The sequence below is a fragment of the Eptesicus fuscus genome, chromosome 9 (assembly GCF_027574615.1).
Source record: "Eptesicus fuscus isolate TK198812 chromosome 9, DD_ASM_mEF_20220401, whole genome shotgun sequence".
Lineage (NCBI taxonomy): Eukaryota > Metazoa > Chordata > Mammalia > Chiroptera > Vespertilionidae > Eptesicus > Eptesicus fuscus.
In genome coordinates this window covers 27,477,743-27,498,362 of record NC_072481.1, presented here as the reverse complement: position 1 = coordinate 27,498,362, position 20,620 = coordinate 27,477,743, and the positions used below count along the sequence as shown (strand labels likewise).

Sequence of the window (20,620 nt, the reverse complement as noted above, 5' to 3'; positions counted from 1 at the left end):
AGTTTAATTTTTCTGCTATCTCCTGTTGTTCTTATTAGGAAGACATGCAATTCTTCATAAAGATAGTGACCTCCAGTGTAAAGCTTTGAGCAAGTACAAAATTGGGAATTAATGATGAAGCTGATTGTTTTTAGAGAAGTCTAAAAATGAGGCGCAAAGTAATGAACTATGCTGAGACCCAAGGGTGCAATGGTCATAGCAGAGAGAGGCTTTCTCCAGGCAGCCTTTATTCATCAGAGCCTCCTTGCTCTCTAGAGAGCCTGTCAGAGCCAAGGTGGCTGAACTCTCCCAGGAGAGCTTCCTGGAGAACCATGAACATGCCTGCCAGCACCCCGCTCCCTACCCAACATGTGTCACCCCTTCTCCAACTTAATGGCCCTTCTCAGATAAAAGGTCATTCTGGGTCATCCTAGGTCATTGAAGGTGCCAGTGATCAGACACAAGATCTGGTTTCTGTGTGGAAAAACACCCTGAAATTCACTCTTTAACTTGTCATTCAGATATATGACTGGCTCAAGCTTAGAGAAGGTTTTAAAGTCCATTGGCATCTTCTTAGCATCTGTAAACAGGTAAGTTCTGTTCTGGAGAGATTCTGGGTTCTCTGCTGCATATCGGGCTCATGGTGTCCTTGGCATCCGCACCACATGGGACCAGGGCTTCTAGTTACCTGTGGTACCTATTAGCCCCCAGGATGGGCCCAGGGGTAGTGTCAGCTGTGCTCCTGTTCTAGTTGCTCCTCCATCCCATGTTCTCCATTGACCCTTTACTAGTTAGCATCCCCTTGGTTGTGAAATACAGAAAATCAACTCATACTGGATCAGGGAAAAGGGCAATTTATTAGCTCACTTACCTGAAAAGCCAGAGGGTAGAAATCCATATTTCAGACCTAACTAGATCCAGGGGTTCAAAATATGTCATCGGTACTTGGTCTTTCCCTCTCTTTTTCTCCGTTTCTCAGCCCTGTTTGCCTCTGAATTCATAGGCCTCATTGTGCTGTGATCCTCAGAAGCTCCAGGCATGCATCTTTGTAACTCAACCACACACCAAAAAGGAAGCATATCTTTCCTACGGGTTCCCAAGAAAGTCTCGGGTTTTGAATCTCAGTGGACCGCTCAGGGCATACACCTGGCCCCAAAACAATGACTACAGTCAGAAGGATGACATACCCTGTCACCTGCTTACCCTACCAAAACCACATGGCTTATGAGGGGTAGAGGGATGATTCCCCAAGGGACGGGTGAGCTGCTATTACAAGAAAAAGAACAGATGCTAGAAAACCAAACACAAAAAAATATTCATTGTAGTGAACTTGCTAAGTGCAAAAGGAAGAATTTCCCAACTATTGTGTCACTTTACCCATGAGCATTTCCTGAATAGGAGGGCAAAGTATGTGAAGGAAGCACTTTAGAAAGGTTAGTGCCAAGGAACTTGACAAGTGTCTTATTTCTACTCTTCTATCCCTCTGGACAGTAACCGGTACCTTATAGAATTTCTTGAGGTTGGAGGCGTCCTAACACTCTTGGAAATACTGGGGCTGGAGAAGATCAAAGAGGAGGACAAGAAGGAATCCATCAAGCTACTTCAGGTTATTGCAAACTCTGGCAGGAAGTACAAGGAGCTCATTTGTGAAAGCTATGGTGGGTACTGCGTATGAGAAGGGTGAACTCCCATGTCTGCCTCGGGGCCTGGGTGAGGCAGTGGCAGACCCAGCACTGCCGCAGGAAAGCGTGCCGCGGAACTGGCTGCACTGCGAGCACTTGGTCCAGTGGACTCCGTTAGCTCCCACCCATATCGCCATCCCCAGACCCAGATTTATGATTTTCCTCATTCATCACCTGCTCAAATCTTTCTGCTGTGGTTTTGGAAACACTTTTTCCATTTTAAATATATCCTTTTACATGCATCCATTCAACAGAGATTTATTGAGCCATTGCCTAAAATCCTTTGTGAAACCAACTTATGAATAACTCTAGAAATAAAATTGAAATAAAATCATTGAGTATGAGTGCTAGGTACATGCTAAGGTGCTGGGAACACAAAGATGGATAAAATACAGTCCCTGCCAAAGAGCTTACAGTGTGGTGAGAAAGGTATGTAATCCGGGCTTTTCAGTATGATCCATCAAATGCTCTGACTAAGGCGAGTAAAAGAGATGCCATCCCCTAAGCATCCCTTTGTCAAAGCACTTCCTTCGTTGCACTTTTTTGTTGTTGTTGTTGTTGTTGTTAAACCTCACCCGAGAATATTTTTCCATTGATTTTTTTTAGGGAGAGTGTAAGAGAGAGGGAAAGACAGAGAAAAACATCAATGTGCACATCGATTGGTTGCCTCTTGCACCAGCCCTGACCAGGGCCTGGGCCGGGGAGGAGCCTGCAACCAAAGAATCGAACCTGGAACCCTTTGGTCCACAAGCCTACGCTCTATCCACTGAGCCAAACCAGCTAGGGCCCTCATTGCACTTTAATCATAGTTCTCTGTGTGTCCCCCATGGCCTCTCTGAGCCTCAGGATATTTATCCATAAAATGGGACTAACACCTCCCTCTCAATATCATTTCTAGGATTAAATGACATAGTATTTGTGAAAATATTTTGTAAACTGCTGAGCACTAAGCTTATGTTAGTTATCACATAGCCATCAAAATGCATGTTTTTTTATTTGTGCATTTTGCAGAGCCATTTTAAATTTTAAAACACTTTGATAAGCTGAGATGCCTATACTGAAACAAAATCCTCCAGCCACATAGCCAGAGGTGAACAAGACAATGATGCAACATGAGGCTAAGCCTCAACTTTGCTCTGATTGAACGGGCTTGGTTAAATACATTTTAATCCTATTACCTTGTGTTGTGTAATCTTTTTTTTTAAATAGAATTTATTGGGGTACAGGTTTCAAGTGTACAAGTCAATAGAACACCATCTGCACACTGCATCGTGTGCCCATCTCCCCAAGCCAAGTCTCTTCCCCTCCCCATTTTCCCCACCATTGCCCACCTCCAGCTACCCTCCACCCCCCCCTTTCCCTCTGGCTAACACCACACTGTTGTCTGTGTCTATGTGTTATACATATGTTTTTTTGCTTAATCCCTTCACCTTCTTTCATCCAATGTTATGTAATCTTGAGTGAGGATTGTTTTCATAAATCCCTTCCAATTTAGCATTTCCTCTCCTTTTTGCTCAGGTGTACGATCCATAGCAGAATTTTTGGCAAAGTCTAAGTCAGAAGAGACCCAGGAGGAAGTGCAGGTTCTGTTGAATTCTTTGGTCCACGGTAATCCCAAGTACCAGAATCAAGTGTACAAAGGTCTAATAACTTTACTGCCCTCTGTGTCCCCGAAAGCTCAGCAGCTGGCCCTGCAGACGCTCAGGACTGCCCAGGTGAGCCCAGGCTGCATGCTCCTGCGGTTCTGATTCACGCGCAGTGACCTTGCAATTACCTTCCACAGTCGCACTCCACGCAGGCATGAGAAACGGAGCTCAGCCTCCCACTGCACGTGTGCTGTTCAATCAGCGTTACTTCTAGAAGGCCAAGGCCGGGCAGAGAGTTCACGTCTCCCGTCAGAGTGATTTGTCCTGTTTACTTAAGGATCAGAAAGATGTTGGCAGACTTAAAAGTGTTTGAGACAAGCCACCAGGATGATGAAAGGACTGTAGAAAAGATTAAAGGAGTCAGTTTGATAGGGAAGGAATCCTGGTGCATTTGTAGATAGTGGGTAATTGAAGAGACCAGATCTCCGGTGCTTGGGAAAACTCCTTCATTTCTTGGCCTCTGCCTTCCTCTCAGACAGGACCCTGGAACGTGAGCAGAGTCAGATTTGGGGCATGGTGACCCCAGGAAGACACCGTGCCTCGTAAGGAGGGAATTAGAGACTCAAAGAATGGTTTTGGGATGAACTGTCAAAAGCTCTCAAAACAGCTCGAGAATGGGCTGGAGGCAGGGGAACAATTAAGGGATCAAAGAGATGGTAAGGCCCGAACTCTAGCAGTGGGAATACAGGTGACCAGGTTGGACAGACATTTTGGAGGCAGAATGCATGGGACTTGGGGCAGTAAAAGGAAAGGAGTCAAAGATGACAGCAGGGTGAGTTGTGTGCCACCTAGAGAGCGGGGAAACCTATTTCATTTGAAAAGAGTTAGGTTTTGACTCAATAAATGTGATGAGCTTTGGTGGCTCCAACTGAGGAGCAGGCCAAGCTGGTTACAGAAGACATAGATAGGTCACTTGTTTAAATCCTGAGCCTCCGTCCCATATAATCTGACAGCTCTCAGGCGGCCTTTAGTAATACTTTTTCTTAGTAAACTCCCCAAGTAATTCTGATTCCTAGCTCAACTGAGGAATCACTGTTCAGAATCTGGTAGAGATGCCCATTAGACAGTAGAAAATAAAAGGCTGAAGCTGCAGAGAGATACCCTAGGTGAGGATAGAAGTTTGAATTTCATGAGCAGAGAAGTGATAACAAACCATGAAAGTAAATAAGATCACCAGGTAAAATGTAAAAAGTAAGAAGAGAGGCCTGGCTGGTGTGGCTCAGTTGGTTGGAATGTCATCCAGTACACGGAAAGGTTGTGGATTCCATTCCCAGTCAGCGCACAGGGGCATGTATGGGAAGGCAACTGATCGATGTTTCTCTCTCACATCAATGTTTCTCTCTCTCTCTCTCTCTCTCTCTCTCTCTCTCTCTCTCTCTCTCTCTCTCTCTCTCTTTCTCCTCTCTCTCTCTCTCTCTCTCGTTATTAAGGCCTCCTACATGCCAGGCACTGTGTTAGGGGCCCACATAGACTACCTCTTTTTGTCTTCATAATAGCTGATGGAGGCAGGTAGTATTATCCCCATTTCAAAATATGTTTTTATTGATTTTAGAGAGAGAGGAAGGGAAAGAAATAGAGAGATAGAAACACTGATGAGGGAGAAACATTGATCAGCTGCCTCCTGCATGCCTCCTACTGGATATCAAGCCTGCAACCCAGGCATGTGTCCTGACCAGGAATCAAACCAGTGACCTCTTGGTTCATGGGTCAGTGCTCAACCACTGAGCCACACCGGCTGGGCTATTATCCCCATTTTAAAGAGGATGGAACTGAGCCTTAGGAGGGTGCTCCTTAATTATTCAAGGCCACACACTAAGTGATAGGTATTTACTTTTTTTAAGAATATTTCTTTTTTTATATATTTTTATTGATTTCAGAAAAGAAGGGAGAGGGAGAGAGAGATAGAAACATCATTGATGAGAGAGAATCATTGATCAGCTGCCTCCTGCATGCCCCCCACTGGGGATCGAGCCCACAACCCAGGCATGTGCCCTTGATCGGAATCAAACCCGGACTCTTCAGTCTGCAGGCTGACATTCTATCCACTGAGCCAAACCATAAGTGGGCATTTAAATCCAACTCTCTTAAACTGCAGAGTCCTTATTCTTTTGACATCTTCCTTGCCTCTTTGAAAAAAGAACAACCCTGGCTGGGTAGCTTAGTTGTTTAGAACAGCATCATGATATGCCAAGGTTGTTAATTCAATCCTCAGGCCACATACAAGAATCAACCAATGGCCCTGACTGGTTTGGCTCAGTGGATACAGTGTCAGCCTGCGGACTGAAGGGTCCCAGGTTTGATTCCGGTCAAGGGCATGTACCTTGGTTGCGGGCACATCCCCAGTTAGGGGGTGTGCAGGAGGCAGCTGATCGATGTTTCTCTCTCATTGATGTTTCTAACTCTCTATCCCTCTCCCTTCCTCTCTGTAAAAAATCAATAAAATATATATTTTTTTAAAAGAATCAACCAATGAATACATAAATAAGTGGAACAATAAATTGATGTTTCTCTCTCTCAAATTAAAAAAATAAAATAAAAGAATGATGAAAGCCATGAAAGGAAAACAGGGCTGTGAAAATGAGGGAGAAAGAGCTTCATTCAATAAGGAAGATATGATCCGATGGTTTGAATGCAACAGAGAGATTAAGTACGGGGAGAACCAAAAAAGGGTCCCAGCAGGAAAAGCGTTGGTGAATTAGGGCACTGTCCTATGGCAGGAAAAATTACATTGCAGTAGCCTGTCAGAGGATGAAGAAGAGGCTTTCCTTGGGAAGCTTGGGAGTAAAGGGAAAAGAGCAATAGCAAGAGAAGACAGAAGGGAAGGACAGGAGTGTCGATCTGGGTGAGCGTGAGGATGTTCAATGCTAAAGGGCAGGAACCAATGCACAGGCAAAGGTTGAAGACGTAGAAAAGAGGGGTTCCCTCATTGGGTAAGGTTCCTAGGGGAAAGAAGATTTAGGATCACTCGCCCTGGCTTGAGCCTGCCCTCCCCCCAGCCAAGGTAGCCAGTTTGCTCCTGCACCTCTAGCAGGTGGCCAGCTAGCCTCGACTGAACACCTCCTGAGCTGGAGGGTTCAGTGGCAACCTCGGCAGATTCTCAGTCAATTCTTGGCTGCCCAGCCCTGCCCTCCTCTCAGGGGCCAAGGCCCAGTGACTGCCCACTGCCCTCACTCTCCCCATTCAGCCAGGCTGCCTAGCTATTTGGAAGGCTGCTTTTCATTCCTCCCAGATGGACAAGATGTCAAGGGTAACCACCTTGTTCTTTATGTCTTGCCAGTCGATCATCGGAGCCACACACCCCAGCATCGTGGACTGCGTGCTGAATGTGCTGTGCACGATGCACCTGGAAGTCCAGTATGAAGGTAGGGGAGGCGGCCGGGTCTGCCCCACGTCGCAGAAGGTGGCAGTGAGAGCTAGGCACCTTCGCTCTTATTCACAGTTCTCTCCTATTCACAGAGCCTTGTCGAGTGTTCTGGGTAGCCTTGGCAGATGGAAGATGTTGATTCAGGGTTGATGGGCAAGTTATTCAGAAAATGACAGTCACCTTCTGTACTTCGAATCAGCCACATGGCGCTGTCACAGTTGTTTAGGATCTGCCTGGGTCCAGAGCTGGCTCTGGTTCCCAGTGTTAGGTGGTGCTTCCCCTCTAAACAGAAATCACCCTGAGCACTGTCCTTCTTCTAGGAAATGACATTAGGTGTCTGAATATTCAGATGGATGAATGGTGGGGGCAGGTATTTCTACGTTTTTCAGGCTAAAGCACTGAAGCACAGAGAGATTACGCCTTCCGAGGTTAGCCAGCTAACTAGATTCAAATTAGATCTGTCTGACTCCAAAGCATATGCTTTTAACTGTAGCACATGGCAGGTATTTGCAGGATGTTATTCCCTTCCCTGTTCCTGTAGTGATTCAGAGAAGGGAGGTTCTGTTTTCAACAGGAGGGTTCAAGAGAAAGTGGTGTCTGAGCTGAGACTTCGAGCATGGGAAGGATTTAGGAAAGTAGACAGGAGCAGAGGAGGGCATTCTGGAAAATGAAATGGTATAAATGAAGGCCTCGACATTGGGAAAAGCAGGGCGTATGTGGGGAATGACAGGTAGACCATTTGGTGGAGGTTTGGTAGAGGCCTTGGTCTAGGAAGACTAGAAAGGTAGGCTGGGACCAGATTACAGAGCACCCTGAGTGCCAGACGGAGGAGTGGGCATGGAGCCATTGAAAAGTGGACCATGAACAGGTGGGTGGCAAGGGAAAGCACTGTCTCAGGAAGTAGGCCTGGGTGTGGTCTGCTAGGTGGCCAGAGCCATAGGGAGACTTGAGACTGGAGGCCAGTGGGGAAGCCTTTTGGATTGTCCATACAACAAAATATAACGTACTGATCTAGCTGAATACAGGGCCCCAGCGAGAGAATGGACAAGGCAGAACTGTCTGGGTGTGGAGAATGAGATGGCATATGCAAGGGGGAATGGGCAGGGCCGAGGAGGCCACGACAGCGAGGAAAGTTCTGGGCATCGTGCATTTTGGGACTCCTGAGTCCAGAATGACAGGCTGAGCCCCAGGTCCTAGACGACTGGGAGGGGCCGAGGAGCAGGCAGGTTCTCAGGTTCTGGTGTGCAAGTGAGAGTCTCAGTAAGATCAACAAAGGTCTGAAGGCTTACGTTCAATAGCAGTCATTTTCTGGAGGCAATGTTGAATGAATGTCAGGGTGTTTTTCCTTCAGCAGCAGTGTCAATTTTGTACTTGTTTGACCGCTGCAGGTATGGGTGGGTACATGGGCCTGATGTGTTGAGAAATAATGCTGTGTTGAAATTGATTACCAGCTGGAGCAGTCTCCTAGCTGGGGAGCAGTTGCCAGTTGAGGGGGTGGAGTGGGAGAGGCACCTAAGTAAAGGTCAGAAGGTTGTCGCTGGCATTGGACCAAGGGAGTGGCCTGGCAGCTTAATGTTAGGAAGCTAATCAAACAACCCCAAGGAGACTGAAGTGGGTGCCGGTGAGACCCCCCTCCCCCAACCCACTTCCACGTGGCAGAGTGACCACTGCCACTCAGCCACCACTTCTCAGCTTAAGCATTTCTTTTTTTTTTTTTTTTAATTGATTTTTTACAGAGAGGAAGAGAGAGGGATAGAGAGTCAGAAACATCGATGATAGAGAAACATCGATCAGCTGCCTCCTGCACACTCCCCACTGGGGATGTGCCCGCAACCAAGGTACATGCCCCTGACCGGAATCGAACCCGGGACCCCCCAGTCCGCAGGCCGACGCTCCATCCACTGAGCCAAACCGGTTTTGGCTCAGCTTAAGCATTTCTGCTCTGATGTCTTCCCCGACCTGCCTTCCACCCTTGCCCAAATGCAGCCTCCTCCTTTAGTACCACCCTTAGCCTTCGTCCCTCTAGAACCTCCCTCTATTGGTGCAGTTATCGCCAGAATGGTAACTGCCCTTTACATAGTCTGTACAATTTCAGTGCAGCTGTCATCCTTTTTGTCCTTATGTCCTCCCCGTAGTCCCTAGCATATGTCAGGTCCTCCTTTGACTTTTGTTGAAGGAATGAGGGCGGGAGGTGGGAGGGCTGCACATGCACACCTTCAGTGACCACTTGCCTCTGTGCCTTTCGCTTCCAGACCTGTGAGCAACCTCAGGCAGGGGCTGGGTCTGACTCACCTCTTTTTCCAGCTCAGGGCCTGGGACATAATGGGTACTCAGTAGATGTTTGTTGAATAAATCTATGAAAAATGGCTTAGCTTCATTTATGCTGATGAAGCCCTCCTGAGTTGGAACTGGCTCAGCTTCTTCCCATATCGGGCCCAAGTTAGAGTCCCTCTGCATTTACTTCATGACAAGTACCACTGTGGCAGGCAGAGCGTGAAGCTTTATCACTGACTTTTTATATATATATATATATTTTATTGATTTTTTTACAGAGAGGAAGAGAGAGGAATAGAAAGTTAGAAACATCGATGAGAGAGAAACATCGATCAGCTGCCTCTTGCACACCCCCTACTGGGGATGTGCCCGCAACCAAGGTACATGCCCTTGACCGGAATCGAACCTGGGACCCTTGAGTCCGCAGGCCGATGCTCTATCCACTGAGCCAAACCGGTTTCAGCATATCACTGCCTTTTTTATCTGGTGTGTGCGCATGTGGGCACAGTGAAACTCTGTACCTCAAAGTAATTTCAAAAATGCCCAACTCATAACACGTGCCCAAGAAATGTCTGCTGAAGAAATGAATTATTCTTTCTCACCAGGCCCTTCAAAATAGTCTTCCTGTAACTTAGAATATAGAGAATGCAGATGGAATGATTTTCCACTAGAGGGAGCAGTTTCACATGGTTGATGCAGTGGAGGTTGAGGGAGGGAATACTGTACTGTGTTCTGCTTCTCCTCACTCCTCCAGAGGCAGGGCAGGGGAGCTCTGACAGGTCTGAGATGTGGTCCTAACAGCGGTGAGCAGAGAGGGCCAGACAGGACTGCCTCTTGAGTTTGGAGACGCCAAATTGCAAGACCAAGATGAAGCTTCTCTTTAACCCCCAGGGCGATGGCAACAGTCAGGACAGAGAAACCTGTGACCAAGAGGAGCGGGTGGCCTAGCCGAATGGACTGACCGTAAAAGGGCGGGGTTAGTGAGTTTGTTTGTTTGCACCAAAGACACTATTTATTTCACCAAAGTCAGGCAGGATGATCTGTGGGGAGGTAAGTGGTCAGTGCAGAGCATGAATCTGCACACATTTCCACAGTGAGCTGCAGGCGATGGCCTGGCTGAAGTCGATTCGGGGCATTCCCCGGCTGAGCTCACAGAGCGACCGGAACCAGCCTCCGGCATTCCCCGGCGCAGAGGGCAGAATGTTAGCACCAGACTGTCTTTATCTGCTAGTCTGTTTTTTAAAAACAAATATTGATTGAACATCTGTACTGTGCCAAGTACTATGCCAAGTGCTTGAGTTTTGATCTTTCTTTGTACTGAGGAGAAAAATTAATGGTTTGGGAGGAGAGAAGGGAGGATGTGCGCTCTACCTCCCACGCTGTGTGTGCGGCGGAAGTGGGGGTGACATCCTTCCCCGGGGAAGGCTACAGGGGAAGCAGGATTCTCAGGCAGAATCCGGTGAAAACAGGAGCAGGAGAGGCTGAGGGGGCCGTGTCAGTGGTGGAGGAGCCAGACAATGGCCTCACCTCCTTCTTTGTTGAGAACCCCACCTTCCCACCTCCAAATCTGCCAGCCGGCCTGACCCGCATCCTCTGCTCCTTCCCATCACATGGCAGCGTCCCTGCTCCATCACCTCTTTCCTGCTCCTTCTCTCAGACTTCTCCCCCGCTGTTCCCCACTTCCTGTTCTTCTGGAGCATCATCTCCATTGACAAGCAAATGTGCTCTGTATCTTCCATTTTAACCACAGTCTCCTTGGTAATCCGTGGGTTAAAAGAGATTTCAAAGACACGTCCTCCAAAAAAGGTAAAATTCAGCCAGTGTTGGAGGATGCATACCCCTCCTTGACCCCAAGTTCCCCTCCAGCTACTCATTTTCCCGTTTTCTCCCTGCTCGATCTCTCAGCTACTTCTGACCCACAGTCAATAGCAACTCAACTCTCTTTTCTTGACTTCTGTAATACCACTTCCAGATCTCCTCCAGCCTGCTGGTTTTGCCATTTTTGCTAGTTTTTCCTGTTTTTCTACCAGACTGTTGGGTCAGCATACTTCAGCTGGGTTTGTTAAAATTACCTTCCCTCTCACCTGTCCCAGTGCCCCTGGAAGAGGGTGGTTAGGGAGCTCTGTGTTACAGGTTCTGGAACTCCCTGCCCTTTCAGGTTCTTAAAAAAGACTGGAGGAGCCCTGGCTGGTGTTTCTCAGTGGTTAGAGTCTCGGCCTGTGCACTGAAGGGTTGCAGGTTCGATTCCTGGTCAAGGGCACGTACCTGGGTTGTAGATTTGAACCCCAGCCCCAGTCAGGGCACATGCGGGAGGCAACCAATCGATGATTCTCACATCAATGTTCTCTCTCTCCCTCTCTCCCCCCTTCCTTCTACTCTCTCTAAAAATCAATGGGTGATTCTCTCTCATCACTGATATTTCTATCTCTCTCTTCTCCCTTCCTCTCTCTGAAATCAATAAAAATATATTTTTTGAAATCAATGGGGAAAATATCAAGTGAGGAATAACAAAAACTATTTTTTAATTAAAAAAATAGAGTGGAGAAGGAAACCTGTGCACCAGGCAGTGGCTTTCTCGTCCCCACTGCAAGAGATTCTGACTGTCCATTCTTGTACGATCTTCACTTTGAAGGAGAAATAACCAGGGAGAGGGTACTGACGTCTTCATCCACTGACTCCTGAGGAGTTTTTGTTTTCAGATGCTTAAGATTTTAGAATTTCTTTCAATGATGAGCCCACTTACCCTAAGCGAGCCAAAACTTAAGGGAGGACTTCTCCAAAGGGGGCCTGCCTGGAATTCATCTCCATTTATAACTGCTGTGACGTGAAAAATGGCAGTTTCCTCCCAGGGAGGCCTGCTCTTCCAGGAATTAGTGGCACGCAGGGACTTAATCATGACAAGTTGTCTAAAGCCACAGAAGCACCCGCTCACCGTCTCCCTCCCTCGAGAAGAGACACTTCAAAGTCATAAAGTTTGTTGGAAGGACAAATTAATGAATTCTGTTGGGGAGTTGAAACAATATATGTGTGTATGTAAATATATTAGTATCTTTTACAAATTGTTATCTTAGGAACATAAAAATTACTATTTGATTTCATCAGAAGCAGACCAATCATTATACTAGTAAATTAGTTTGCCAAATGTATGTTTACCAAAAATCAATTGGCCAAATGAGCAATTTGCTGAATGTCCAATTCACCAAACTACCAATTTACTGAAAAAATCATGTTTCTTTTAAACATTTGTAAAGTTTATAGCAATTCCTATTGGTTGTATTGCGCTCCCGGGCGAAACTCACCGGTCCGAGAGTGGGCCAGGGGAGTTCGCGCCAAAACAGGGGCTTAGGTACTTCCTTTATACAGCTGTTTGGTGAGGGGAGGGTGGAGGGCATGAGAGGTGTGGAATTCCTGCCTCAGGCAGGGGTCTGGGAAGGCTGGCAAGGTTCTGGGAAGGCGCCAGTTATCTTTGTCACCATCTACCTTGCGGATGCTTGCATGGCTGTGGTCTTTCCCCCCTGCCTCGACCTAACACCCTTGACTAGAATCGAACCTGGGACCCTTCAGTCCGCAGGCCGCCGCTCTATCCACTGAGCCAAACCGGTCAGGGCTATTTTTCTTTTTTAAAAAATATATTTTTAATATGTTTTTCTTTATTTTAGAGAGAGGAAGGGAGAGGGAGAGAGATAGAAACATCAATGATGACAGAGAATCATTGATGGGCTGCCTCCTGCACACCCCCTACTGGAGATCAAGTCCGAAACCCTAACATATGCTCTGACTGGGAATTGAACCGTGACTTCCTGGTTCATGGGTCAAAGCTCAACCACTGAGCCACACCAGCCAGGCTTTTAAAATATATTTTTATTGATTTCATAGTAGAAGGGAGAGGGAGAGAGAGATAGAAACATCAATGATGAGAGAGATGCCTCCTGCATGCCCCACACTGGGGATCGAACCCGCAAACCCGGGCATGTACCCTGAACTAGGAATCGAACAGTGACCTCCTGGTCATAGGTCGATACTCAACCACTGAGCCATGCCGGCCAGGCAGGAGCATATCTAAAACCAACATACCATCTGATAAAAACTGCTGAAAAAAATCTGCTGCATATTTTCTAAGGATATGTTATTTCCCTAAAATTACATGAGAATTCTACCACTGAGCCACCAATGCTGCAGCATCCCCAAAATTATATAAGCACTTCAACTGCAACACTTTATTGATTGGAGAGAGAGAGAAACATCCTACAACCTTGGCTTATTGGGTTGACACTAATCAACTGAGCTACCCAGCCAGGGCCTCAACCTCACTTTATTTAGCATTTATCAGTTTCATTATACAGTCTTCCAGAGTTGTCATTTGTTTTTTGTTTTTTGTTTTGTTTTGTTTTTTAATATATTTTATTGATTTTTACAGGAAGGAAGGGAGAGGGATAGAGAGCTAGAGACGTCGATGAGAGAGAAACATCGATCAGCTGCCTCCTGCACACCCCCCACTGGGGATGTGCCCGCAACCAAGGTACATGCCCTTAACCGGAATCGAACCTGGGACCCTTCAGTCCGCAAGCCGACGCTCTATCCACTGAGCCAAACCGGTTTCGGCTGTCATTTGTTTTTTTATTAGAAAGCCCTCGGGGAACATTTTGTTTCTAATCCCAGTTTGCCTGGCCTTCAAAGCCTCTGTGCCTGCCCCGGCTTGGTACTGTCTCCCCTTGACCCCCTGGTGCAGCAGTTTGGCTTCGGTGTCGGGAGCTGTTCAAAAAGTACCAGCGAGTGGGCTGGTGGGACTCGGTGTGAGACTTGCCCAGAAGAGCAGGTATCAATGGAAGACACACATAGCAATTCATATACCACCAGAGCACATAACATTAATTACTTTGTTGCCTGGCTTTTTAAAACAAAATAGTGCATAAAATAAAATTTTAATGTTTCAGCATTGGGTGTTGAACAGTATGAGGTGAAAGGGGTGGCAAAATGTACAGAAACAAGAAACAGGATGTAATTGGACAGGAAAATGCCTGGCACGGGTTTCTTTCTTAAAACATCACAACTTGCCACACACTTACCCTGCTGGAAAAGGAGGCAAACCTGTTATGGACTCAAACTGAAGCGCACTTCTCACCTGTGGCCAGCAGGTGGCAGTCTTGTCTGGAAGCGAAGAGAAAGAACTGGACCCTGGTTTTCCAAGGCTAGCAAAGAACTGCGAAACAAACCTCATCTGTGCCGAGTGACTTGGAATGGTGGCATGACATAGCCACAGTTCCCAGGTGCAGTCCCATTTCTAAGGCTCCTTCTGCAGCTCTGTCGCCTCTTTTACTGTGACTCCCTGGGTTTCTTCATCTATCAGACAGGTGATTGCCTCACCAGGCTTTCTCCCAGTCTGCCAGGCCGTGGGTTCCACAGTTCCTCTTTGGATTGGAAGAATCTTTCCTCTTGCACTAAAGCTTCCACTGAGTGTCAGCGGCCCACTCCTTACACCTGTGCTGCTTACTGCTGCTTCCAGCAGCACTGGTGTAGCTGACACCGACTCAGATGATACTTGTCGAATGAATGAGTATGGGCCCTGCCGAGCTGCTCTCGGCCTCACTGGGCATAATCTCTCAACAGCTCCAACGCTCCTGATCCAGCCACTGTCCTGAAGACTCTTCTCTTCCTTCCCAGACCCAACTCTGCTGGCTTCCTCCCACCTTCTGGAAGCTGCTTCTCAGTCCTTTGTACATTCCCGTTCCTCCACCACTTCCTTTTCCTCTCAGGATTCAACCCCAAGTCCTCTTCTCTTTCTTTTCCTCCTGTGGAACCTAATCCACTGCATGGTTTTAATTACCACCTATGATGATAGAAACAATGATGGATAACATTTATAAAGGATTTACTAAATGCCAAGTACTGCTCTGTCTCCTTCCTCATTTAATCCTCAGATGAGGTGGGCACTACTGTCCCCATTTTACGGGTGACGAGCAGAGTGGTGAGTGACCTCTCTCGGGCTCAGCCCTCTCCCCTGAGCTCCAGACCCATATTTCCATTTGCCTCCCGCACCTCCCCCCTTGGATGCCACTAACCATGTTGAGAATTGGACTCCTGGAATTCTAGCTCCAAACCTTTCATTTTCCAAGGTCCCGACCTCAGTGAAAAGCACCCAGATGTGGGCAATTGTCGTTTCTTTCTTTGTCCCATCTTCAGCCAACTTCCAACGAGACCAGTCACCTCTAACTCCTGAATGTGATTCAAATATGTCTCCTTTTCTCCATTCTGTCTCCTCCTCTACCAGTAATTCAGGTCTCTGTATTTCTCACCTCTAAACCAAACGCCATCTCTCCAGTATGGTGCCCACACACAGTCTATTTTCCTGGTTCTCCACCAGAGTTTAGTGGTGACAAATATGAGCTTTGGCCCCGGCCGGTTTGGCTCAGTGGATAGAGTGTTGGCCTGCGGACTGAAGGGTCCTGGGTTCGATACCAATCAAGGACACATGTCTGGTTGCAGGCTCGATCCCCAGTAGGGGGCATACAGGAGGCGGCTGATCAATGATTTTCTCTCATCATTGATGTTTCTATCTCTCTCTCCCTCTCCCTTCCTATCTGAAATCAATAAAAATATATATTTTTTTAAAAAGAATATGAGCTTTGGAATCTGACAGAGTCATTCTACTACTTATTAACTGTTTGACCTTGGGCAAGCTACTCAGTCTTTTTGAGTCTTGCTTTTCTCTGAACTGAAAGATGAGAAAACACCTGCTCTACAGGGTGCTTGGCACGTGCAGAACCCTCAGTAGCTGGGGCTGACCTAGCCCCACAAGCTTAGCTCTCGCCAACACCCTGTGTCCCAGCCAGGCCTCCCTGCTTGCCCGGCCACAAGGGTGGATGCACTTTGCAACATGGCACTTGCCACACTCTTCTTTCCAGTCCCCTCCTACTCCCTATTGCTTTGTCAGCTCACACGTTACCTTCTCCAAAGAAGTCTTCTGATTCTCTAACCCCCAACCCCTCAACATGCTCTGACACCAGCCTGGCTTCCTTCGTGTTCCCATAGCTCTTATAACAACATCATAAATGCCCGTTTCCTTACTGGTACCCCATTAGATGTGTCATCCCTGGAGGCAGGGATTGCCCCTTAGTCCTCCTCATTGCCCTAGCACAGGGGTCCCACAGGGAGTAGATGCTCAATACGTATTTGTTAGGTAAATTAACGCACCAATGAATAAACCTGTGTCAGGCATTCCCCTGACCAATTACCGATCAGCGACTGCTTCGACGTAGGACAGCGGTGTCATCAGTACCGCAGGCGTTGAGTCCCCGGTTGTCCTTTGCTTTCTGCATGAGCCTGCTCTGCTTAGTAACTAGCGCAGGGTAGAGAGTTGTGACTGGCTGTGGTTCTCGTGGAGGTATTTGCGCAGGGACAAGGACCTTTGCTTTGGGTGTAAATAGTGACAGCTATGAATCTTAATCAAAAATGATTCAGTGAATAAATCTTCGTTTTTCTGAGGAGCTCCAAGTGTTGCAGGTACATAATCAATGAAGGACCAAGCATTAGTGTAAAGTGAACAGGCAGAACCAGACATTTGTCTCCTGGAGTACTGGGTCCTCCGTAGGCGGAGAACGCCGCTTGTGGTCCGGGAAACTTCATAAAAGACCCCATCGTTCACTTCTCCGCTGACTGTTCGTTGTTCGTGAGTCGTGTCTATAGCTGCAGGAAGAGCTCTCCGCGGCACGGCAGGCACTCTTCCTGCCGCGTCCTCGCCCTGCACTAAGGTGCTACCAGCCTGTGCCTGGGACGAGCCCGACTACTCCTGAGAGAGGACCTGCAGCTGACAAGGCTCAGGGTGCTGGGTGCGAGGAGCCAACCACTCAGATCCAAAACCCAAGCTGCACTCATTCAGGAGCAAAGAAAAGGTGTCACAGCCAAACAATAAGGCAGGTGAGAAAGACGTGGGGTTCAGACACCAGCCAGTACAGGCAGGGGCCGCCGAGCAGCCATAGGCGTCCCGGGCGCATTACTGTGCAGGTGGGAGAGTGTTTGGGGCTGGCAGGGAGGCGTGGCGTGCTGGTCCCTGACCCTCCACAGTGTTGCTGGCTCTGTGATTCCAAATGAGAACCAAACCACATTAGCCCTGTCCCAGGCTCAGTTGGTTGGAACATCCTCCTGCACACCAAAAGGTTGTGGGCTCACTTCCTGGTGACGGCACATGCCTAGGTTGTGGATCAATCCCCAGTCCGGGTGGATATGGGAGGCAACTGATCACTATTTCTCTCTCACACTGATGTTTCTTTCTCTCCCTCTTTTTCTAAAAAATCAATAAAGAATATCCTCGGGCCCTAGCCGGTTTGGCTCAGTGGATAGAGCGTCGGCCTACGGACTCAAGGGTCCCCGGGTTCGATTCTGGTCAAGGGCATGTACCTTGGTTGCAGGCACATACCCAGTGGGAGGTGTGCAGAAGGCAGCTGATCGATGTTTCTAACTCTCTATCCCTCTCCCTTCCTCTCTGTAAAAAATCAATAAAACATATTTTAAAAATAAATAAATAAATAAAATGAATATCCTCGGGTGAGGATTTAAAAACAAAAATTAGAGCAGCTGGAGAATTATCCCACACATGTTCTTACTGGGTAAAATCTCTGACAGGGAACTAAAAGGTCCATTTCTGTGATTCAAACAGATAATACTGTTTATACAGCAGTGCTGTGTCTGCACTGCGTTCTGGTATGCAAAAGAGCTAATCAGGGAGGTAACAAATTAGCCTAAATCTGGTCTCCCAGGAGTCAATGGAGAGAGAGGCCCCACTTGGCTGCTGTGCTGGGCAGCACGTTTCTAAGTCCTGTCCACGCAGCCAGCACGTGTGTTTGGAGTGCCATTTACCACGGGGCATTGTCTCAGCCTGCCCATTCGAGCTCTGCCTCTCTCTGGCTCCTCTCTCTACATCTTCCAGGCACTCCCACAGCCCACTGACGGCTTTTACAGGGCTCCTTACCGTACCGTAACAATAGGCGTTCTGTAGGCTGAGTGAATGTTGGGAGGAATAACTGGAAAATACCTACAGAAAACTCCTTCAATAACTTCTAATTGCCTCCTCCCTCCTAACCAAATCTCTCCTTCCTTTTGCTCCCACCACTCCCTAGCTGTGGTGCCTTAGGCAGAGAGCTTTACCTCTCTGAGCCTCATTTCCTCTCATGTAAAATGGGGTTAACCGTCATAGTGTTACTGCAAAGCGAATCTCACTGCCCTCAGCACAGAACCAAGGCAAAGAAGGGCTCAATAATGGTCCGTCAGAAACTGAAGTTCCTCCAGACTGCTGTCCACCTTGCCTCCACCCCTTTTTCACTCTCTGCCACACATCCCCCCACCTGCTGTGTCCTCCTCCTCACCCCTTGTCTTTCCTCATCCTTGTCCCCCTTTTAAGCCCAGCCCTTCCCTCCTCCATGAACCCCCTGCACTCCTCCAGGCCTCCATGATGGATGGGCTCATCACCCACCCTGCCCCCGCTAGTGGCTGGTTGGGGCGCAGGGGGAGAGCTCCCCCTCCTCCTCTATAACCAAGAGCTCCAAGAAGGCAGGACTGAGGTGTCCTCTGCCCAGCTCTCCCCACACCTGGTGCAGTGCTGGCCAATCAAAGGTCAGGAGAGGTCAGTGAAGAGGAGGAGGTACAGCAAGCAACTTGGTTCAAGGAGCTCTTTGCTTCCTGGCTGGGGATGGAGGGTGTTGGAGGCAGGGTTCTGCATCGCCTCTGCCCCTCCCCAGCCATCGAGCTGATCAAGGACCTGGTCAACTACGACGTGTGCGAGGCGCTGCTCAAGGGCCTCGTGGACCTGTTGACACCGTCCGTCCCGGAGGCCAGCGAACCGCAGCCCAAGATCCTGAGCGGTAGGGATGGCTGGGACTGGGGGGAAGGCACCCCGCGGGAGCAGGGGCCCTGCTCACAGCCGCCCTCCATAGACTCCACGGTGGTCCTCCAGCTCACCACCGCCCGCCTGCCCGCCGCCTACCTGCCGGCGTTTCTGCAGCAGGCCGCGGCCGCCAAGGCCATCGGGTAAGCGGGCAGGGCCGTGGGTGGCTGCAGCAGGCAGGCCCGGCGCTGGGGGGTCCCCAGAGGTCGCCCCAACCCGAATCCCGGCCCAGGGTCCTGGCGCGCGGCAACACGAGCCTGGCCGAGGAGATGCTGCGCCTCCGGGTGGTGCACAGCCTGATGGCCGCCATGGGCAACGCGGAGCACAGCAACAGCCAGCGGCAGGCCAGCCTCACGCTGGAGGTGCGGGGGCGCGGGGGCGCGGGGGGAGGACGGGGGGGGGGGGGGCGCCGCAGTGACACCGCCGCCGCCGCCCGTGCAGTACTTCGTGCGGATTTTCCCGGTGGTGGCGGAGCACGTGCAGAGGTCCATGGGAGAGGAGCTCTACCGGCTGTTCCGCGTGAGTGCTCCCGGCCCGGCCCGCCTCCACGGAGAGCCGTGGCCCGGACGAAACGGTGCCTCCTCCACACCGTCCCACCGCCCCCCCCCCCCCCCCCGCCCGTGCACCCCTCACGGGAACTGGGCCTGGCGGCCAGCGGCAGGGAAGGACCGGGCGGGGGCTGCACCTGCCTCTCTCCGTTCCCTCTCCTGCTCCTGCCTGCCTCATCCCTGCGCCAGCCCGACGCCAAACCCAGACTGCCTTGGGCTGCACCCGCCTCTCTCCGTTCCCCTCTCCTGTCCTCAGAGCAACGCAGAGGACTTGCACATGAAAATAGACAGCGTTCAGGTGGACATCTTGGCCACCAACAAAGTCAACGTTTCCAGAGGTGAGTGGGGAGGGAGGCGCCCTGGAGCACGGTGCGGCCAGCACGCAGCCGCAGGCTCACCTCCCCGTTTCCAGCTTTGTACCAGCATGGCCAGTTCTACAACAACAGGAGCTTTTACTTTTGCCCTCGGGATCCGGAGCAGCTGTCTGACATCACTCGCTTCCAGGAGGATGTGGAAGGAAAGGAGTGACAGAGCCTCTGAGGCAAGCCAGGAAGGCCACGGCGGAGGGTCCAGCAGAAGGAGCCTGGGGTCCATCTCAGGGCCACTCCACCTGGCTGTGGGTGGGAGGCTGCGGGCGGAGAGAGCTGCTGGCGGGGAAGAGTTCAATAAACATTCTCGCTGTTATTCTGTTCTGTGTGTGTGGATGGGGAGGGAGATGCGATGAGAGCGGGGCCCGTGGGGATCTAATCTCCCGTCACCTCTGAACTGTCTCCTCCTTTTCTCTTTCCCCCTACAGGCTCCAGACACACTTGCTGTGTGTTTCTGAACAAGCTCATGCCTTGGGACTGTTGTGCTGACTTCTGGTGAACAGGGAGAGAGGTTCTGTTCTTAGACCCTCTCAGCCCAGATAGCTAGCTGCATGACTAAGTCCCTCATCTCTTTTCAACTTACACAAAGTCACCTATTCCTTTTTTTTTTTTTTAAATTGATTTGAGAGAGAGAAACACTGATTTGTGGTTCCATTTACTTACGCATTCATTGGTTGATTCTTGTATGTGCCCTGACCTGGGATCAAACCCTCAAGCGTGGCATATGGGGACAATGCTCTAACCAACTGAGCAGGACTGAGGGCTACTCTTTTTTAAGTTGCAACCCACACTATGCCACTCCCTACACCATGGCCCCCGCCCCCTTAGCAGGCCATTTTTCCATAGTATTTATTCATTTATTTGTTATCTCTCCACCTGAAT

The 20,620-nt window shown here is 49.3% G+C and overlaps 1 protein-coding gene across 5 annotated transcripts in view; it reads left to right on the top strand.

The window, feature by feature from the left end:
* Positions 1-20,053, top strand: part of ARMH1 (armadillo like helical domain containing 1) — a 35,955-nt gene extending 15,902 nt beyond the window's left edge. For 2 of the 5 annotated variants that reach the window (XM_008151330.3, XM_054720912.1), the window contains exons 3-12: positions 501-569; positions 1,471-1,637; positions 3,180-3,376; positions 6,585-6,669; positions 18,677-18,799; positions 18,872-18,965; positions 19,055-19,184; positions 19,264-19,341; positions 19,627-19,708; positions 19,783-20,053. In XM_008151330.3, the coding sequence (XP_008149552.1) occupies positions 501-569; positions 1,471-1,637; positions 3,180-3,376; positions 6,585-6,669; positions 18,677-18,799; positions 18,872-18,965; positions 19,055-19,184; positions 19,264-19,341; positions 19,627-19,708; positions 19,783-19,898 (1,141 nt within the window). In that variant the 3' untranslated portion in view covers positions 19,899-20,053. Of the gene's footprint in view, positions 1-500; positions 570-1,470; positions 1,638-3,179; positions 3,377-6,584; positions 6,670-18,676; positions 18,966-19,054; positions 19,185-19,263; positions 19,342-19,626; positions 19,709-19,782 lie in introns of all 5 variants that reach the window. The other 3 variants (XM_028160153.2, XM_028160152.2, XM_054720913.1) reach the window with 3 other exon arrangements.
* Positions 20,054-20,620: the final 567 nt, after the last annotated feature.